General features: G+C 45.9%; 1 protein-coding gene across 11 annotated transcripts in view; it reads left to right on the top strand.

The window, feature by feature from the left end:
* Positions 1-6,000, top strand: part of INPP4A (inositol polyphosphate-4-phosphatase type I A) — a 145,980-nt gene that overhangs the window by 87,842 nt on the left and 52,138 nt on the right. For all 11 annotated transcript variants that reach the window (XM_023211435.3, XM_023211428.2, XM_023211430.3 and 8 more), the window contains 4 exons: positions 878-996; positions 3,250-3,366; positions 3,646-3,725; positions 5,415-5,526. In XM_023211435.3, the coding sequence (XP_023067203.1) occupies positions 878-996; positions 3,250-3,366; positions 3,646-3,725; positions 5,415-5,526 (428 nt within the window). The remainder of the gene's footprint in view (positions 1-877; positions 997-3,249; positions 3,367-3,645; positions 3,726-5,414; positions 5,527-6,000) is intronic.

Here is a 6,000-nt window from a genome sequence, read left to right as displayed (position 1 = left end):
TGTTACTATATCCATGGTATAGCCTGTTACTCCTGGCCTGTTACTATATCCATGGTATAGCCTGTTACTCCTAGCCTGTGCCTATATCCATGGTATAGCCTGTTACTCCTAGACTGTTACTATGTCCATGGTATAGCCTGTTACTCCTAGGCTACCAACCTGGACAGCATGTTACTGTACTAAATATTATAAGCGGTTGTGTATCTAAACATAGAAGAGGGAATGTGTTTGTACTGGGATGTTAGGATGGCTGTGATATCACTAGGCAATAGGAATTTTTCAGCTCCATTATAATCTGTGAGACCACTGTCATATATGTGGTTTATCATTGATTGTAAATGAACAGTGGCTCACTTAAAAAAAAAAAAAAAAAAGAAGAGCTTTGTTTACTTTGCCGTAGAATTCTAATTTTCTTCCGGCATCCATCTATCCACCTGCCAAGACACGTGGGGCACCATATGCTCAGAGTCAACCACAGCAGTCACAGGATGCAAGCACGGGTAGCTCTGTCTTAGATTTCATAGACTCCGTGACTCCTTTGCTCGATTGCTTAGAGATGGAATAGTTACCGAGGTCAGACTTGAAAGGTTGGACCTGTATGAGGTTTCTGGCTTTGTGTTCCACTCCATGGACATGGGAAGCCCCCGTCAGCGCAGCCTTTCACTGAAGTTATGGCATTGCTGTCTTGGAGGGTGCTGGGGAGGGGGCGTGTAAAGAGATTGTTTCAAATTTAAAAAATCACCTCCCTGTGACAACTGACGATGTGATCTCTTTGAATGTCGTTTACTCTTTGTGCTTTCTTGAGTGTATTTGGAACACAGAACTAATGAGAGTCTGGTTTTAAAGGATTCATTTCTTTCCCATCTTGATTCTGTAGCTTGCAGTGAGCTGCATACTCCATCGCTAGATCGAAAGCCAAATAGTTTTGTTGCAGTGAGTGTCACCACCCCTCCTCAGGCATTCTGGACGAAGCATGCGCAGACGGAGATCATTGAGGTGGGTGCTGGTGGTCCCTCCCTGAGGTGCTGTGGGACATTCTCTAGTGGTGTCTCTTGTCCTGATGTTCAGTTACTCGTGCATCTGTAGCTGAAGCCGTATTTACGTGAGTTGTTGCTATTTTCCCGTGGGTTTTTAGTACATAGATATTTTTCATCACATTTACTCATCTGGGTAGCATTTATATTGCCATATCCTTTACAATTATTGATTAACTATTGGCAGCTTGTTTTTGAACAATGATCCTGTAAGCTTCATTGCCTTGTAAGAGGTAAGACCTAATTCCTTCTTGTCACCTTCAGTTGGCTGTTACTTTGGAAGAGTTGTGCTCATTAATCAAAGCTTAGAAGAGTATTAACTATTAACCACTCTCTTGTCCAGACATATCCCTATTTTTGTTGGTTTTTGTTTTTACAGCCTTTTGAGTTTTGTGTCACATGTTTATGTTTTCCACTAAGTTACATGATAAACATTTATGGAGGGAATTTTGTAAAATCCTTTTAGATCATCGAGCACATTACGTAACGCTAAGCGTAGGAGTTGGTGGCATGAGATTCTGCAGTTGTAAAGTGAAGAATTATCAGACTTAAACTGCATTTCTTGTTCTTCACCAGTTGTGCATTTTGGAAGCTAGCCCACCCTTTCAGTCTCTTAGGAACTTATTTCCAAGTTCACGTCAACAATTCTGCTTTCTAAGCGTTTGTCAAGTGCTACCTACACATCTAAGCATAGTGCAGGCACTGTGGATGATACAGAGCCCACCAGGGCACAGTCCCTGCCCCGAGGAACTGACCAGCTGGTGGATGGGGAGGCAGAAATGAATATGGCTGCCCCTGTGCACAGCGAGTATGGGAAGTATTGGAGTAGGAAGGTGAGGAGAGCACCAGGAGGCTGGGATCCTATCTGACTCTGAGGGTCCCAACAGGTTTCCTAGGGTGGGGCTTCATGAAATTCTGCTTCAGTATGTCTGCATTTCTCGCAAGCATTTCTTGCAAGCTCCCAAGTGCATTTCTCCCAAGTGCATTTCTCGCAAGCTCCCAAGTGATGCCCAGGTAGCCAGTCGGGGGACTCCGTGTGAAGAGCCCGCCAAAGTTCTGTTGTGGTTATGCAAATGTGTGACCACAGGGAAGGATCATGTGGGTTTGGGGTCTAACTGTATCCTGGTCAGTGTGTGAAAGGCGCACGTAGGAGAGCAAGGAACAAAAGCTTTGAAGGCCATGGTGTTTATCAGCACATGGTAGTGAGCCAGTGTAGGCTTCTGGGCAGGGGAGTCACCTGACCAGATGTCCTAACTTGTATGGGACAGTCATTTGGAGGAGTGAGAGTGGGAGGGAGTGGAAAGAAAGGAGTGTGTGACAGAGACTTTGAAGGTGGACCTTGCAAGGGGAGTTCATGATCATTGGGTGGTTGAGAACAACAGAGAAGAAGGCACCAAAGTGCATGCCCGGGCTTTTAGCCTGCTTGGAAAGGGAGTCAGAGGTGGCCTTAGCCAAGGGTGGGTAGAGGGAGAGATGAGTTGGTCGAGGCCCTACAGCCCACCCAGGTGGAGGTGTCCAGTCAGCTTGACCGCCTGGATCTGGATCTGCAGAGAGAAAACGGAGCCAGAGCCCAGGGAACGGTGGCTGTGATAATTACCTGGTACCCGAGAGAGTATGGTATTATGGGGCTTTGGAGGACATGGCTAAGCTGCCGGGAAATAGTCACCTATGATCTAAAAACTAGTAGTTGATCCTAAAAAAAGGATAGCTTTTAAAAAGTCAGGCTTTAATTATTCCAAACACAGGCTTCTAGAAATATATAATAAACCACTTAAGCCATTCATTTTCTCTCTTTCATCTGCTTGTTTGTACCTCTTAAAGGAATAACCCAAAGTAGTAGGTCTAAATACGCATTACACTTTAAGTTATAAAACTAAGAATGCATGTGGACATCAACTTGTTTCAGTTTTTAGAAATTCCTCCCGCTGAGTGTGAAGCCCATGAAATGAGTCCTCAGGCACAGCTTGTTTAATGGGCTGATTTATTGTATGTGGATCTGTCGTGGTCTGTCAGACTTCTTTTTTCTCTTTTAAAAAGCAGAGGGTTTTGTTTGTTTGTTTGTTTGATGTATTTATTTAAGCTGCCTTTAGCTTTCGTGTTGATTCAAGACAGTGAGAATGTTAGTTTCTCATTCTGAAAATGTTGATGTATTTCAAAAGCAATTACAGTTTAAAAATCCAACCCTGTGTTCTGATTATTTCCTTTTTTGTTCTAGGGAACCAACAATCCTATATTTCTGAGCAGTATTGCCTTCTTTCAAGACTCTCTTATCAATCAGATGACACAAGTCAAACTCTCCGTGTATGATGTCAAAGATAGATCTCAGGGAACAGTTAAGTAATGTGTTGTAGTTCGTGGGATTTTCTTCCCTTTGAAAAAATTACGTAATCATTTGAGAGGTGAACACAGATTCACTTCACTACTGGCTCACAAGTTAACTCATGTCTAAATGCATTTGTCTTTGCAAATTTTTAAGCTTTCCCATTGGGCTTCTGACATAAGGGTAAGAGGTGCTGTGGGAAGCAGTCAGCTGGACTCTCTGGGGCCATGGTAATTGCATCAGAAGCAAAGCAAGTACACCAATGCTGCCTCTCTTCCTTCTCTTCCTCAGATGTATTTACTGGGCTCTGGAACATTCATTGTCAAAGATCTGCTGCAGGACAGGCATCATAGGTTGCATTTAACACTAAGGTTGGTTTTCAGTTTTATTCCCTTGGAAGGATCTGGAATGATGAGGTCCAGGGACAGATGGGGAAAAGACTCACTTCCTATACTGAGAGAGCAGCCTTCCCTTCCCAGAAGCAGTCTGTGTGGGGACACTGTGTTGTCTACTGAGGCAAAACAAATTACTGAGCCTGTCAGGAAATGGAAACTTTTAGCATCCATAGGAGATAGGAGCACAGCTGTACTGAGCCCTGAAGGAAAGCCTGGATACATATCTAATAATACTGAGTGTGTTTCTCTGTTATTTAGCCCCTCCCCAGTGGACTATCATCTCCCAGACAGCAGGGAGTTTGGTCTGCTTTGCTTCACTACTGTTTCCCAGACACTTAGAATAGTGCCTGGTGCCCAATAAATGTTTGTGGAAGGAATGAGTGAATGAAAGAGAAACTCCCACCGTGTCCCAGGATGGAAAGATGAAAGATATCAGGAATGTCAGTCCTTCCAAATCATTTTAGGGGCACTTCCCACCAAAAACTCTGACATGGTGTTCTTTTTTCAGAATAATGTAAGAATTGTGAGAACTATGATCTGGGAAAATAATCCAAAATAGCTAGGAAAATTTGACACAAAATTAAGTCCCTGCAATGTTGAGACATTCTGAAGCTACTGTAAGTAAAGTAAAGACAGTATTATAGGCGTTGACTATCTAATCAGTGGACAGGATGAGAGCCCTGCAGCAGTCCTTAGTTTGTTTAGAGAACTTCATTCAGGAAAAAGGAAAAATCTTAGGTAAAATGAGAGGGATCGTGTAAGGAAAAGGACTTTGAGAAAAATATTTAGTTACATCATGTGTCACAGTTAACTCTAGTTGGGTTAGAGTTAAATGTACAAAACGGACACCATTCGTTTTAAAGGAGCTAAAGGCGACTGATCGTTGAACAGATAGAGCAGGAAAGGACTTCACAGGCACGAGGACAGGGCGAGGAAATCACAAAGGAAATGGTCAGTAGATGGGACCAGACAAAAATTTAGAACCTGATTAAGTGAGACCTTGTAAATAGAAAGCCTGAAGTTCCAGGGTGTCCCCAGGCTCCCTGGATGGATCAGATGAGCCCAGGCCACCATCAGCCTCCTGGATAAAATGAGAGGGATCGTGTAAGGAGAAGGCGTCAGGGCGAAGCTGACTGAGGCTGGGGTAGCATCAGCTCTGTCATCTCAGGATTCAAGGGCTTCAAGAAGCCCTGGCTGGATTCCATTAGTTGGAGTCCAGGCTTAGGCCTTGGGCTCATATAAACCTGAGGGTGGAGTGGGAAGGAACAGAAAAGGGCCCAGGGCCAGAACAAGGTGTTCCTTAGTCCTCACTCTGACACGTGTCCCCTTCACCCTCTGGGCAGGGTTGAGCCCAGGCACTGGCAGCGGCTCAAGAACAGCATTGGCTCCTCCTCAAGGAGGCCCCCTCTGACTTCACCCGCACGTCCACACTTCCCTATGGTGCATTGTCCGTTCAGACACAGCCCTCCACTGTGCCCCATGGTTTCCTCGTCTGTCTCGCTGGGGAGGAGACCTGTGCCCACAGTGAATGCTGACTGACTGGTCAGTCAGCTCGGCCCTGCTGCCCCCAGGACCCTGATGACCCAGTATGGCTAGGGCTTTGCATTTCAGCAGAAAAGAAGCACAGTTGCAGCACCACTCATTAAAGCATGTTGTACATCACAGGTCTGCAGAGAGTGACCGTGTGGGTAACATCACTGTGATTGGCTGGCAGATGGAGGAGAAGTCAGACCAACGGCCCCCTGTGACCCGGTCTGTGGACACTGTCAATGGGAGGGTGAGTTACGCCACTTACCTCGTCTCCTTTAGAAAGAGCAAGGGAATTAATCAGTAAAAATGCGGCTGTCGTGGACCTAGCCCTTGTGCTCAGCAACGGGCAGGGCCTGCTGCTTGATGCTGCTCCCTGTGGACACTCCGGTCCTCCTTAGGCACACTTTGAAGCAGGAAACAGGGCTCCCGCCTGTAAAGCCCTGCTGCCCTGGAGCCTGCCTGTGTTCTGGGTGCTATACTAGCCACTTCTAGAGGGCAGGAGTAAGCGGGAAGGAGCCCTACTGGAAGAACTGCAGTCAGGGGGCAACTTAGGGGGTGTGGAGGGCAAGCGAAGAGGCATTTAGGACCCAGGCCATCTGTCCTGTTTTGTTAATATCTTCCTCTCCCAGACACATGCATGCCCTGCAGTCTTTCCTGGTGCATACCTTCACCTTTTCGTATCCTCCCCTCTTCCCCGATCCTCCTCCCCCTCTCCAGCTGC

Source organism: Piliocolobus tephrosceles, chromosome 15, assembly GCF_002776525.5.
Source record: "Piliocolobus tephrosceles isolate RC106 chromosome 15, ASM277652v3, whole genome shotgun sequence".
NCBI lineage: Eukaryota > Metazoa > Chordata > Mammalia > Primates > Cercopithecidae > Piliocolobus > Piliocolobus tephrosceles.
The sequence above is the reverse complement of the archived record's forward strand: the minus strand, read 5'-3'. Positions and strand labels throughout refer to the sequence as shown.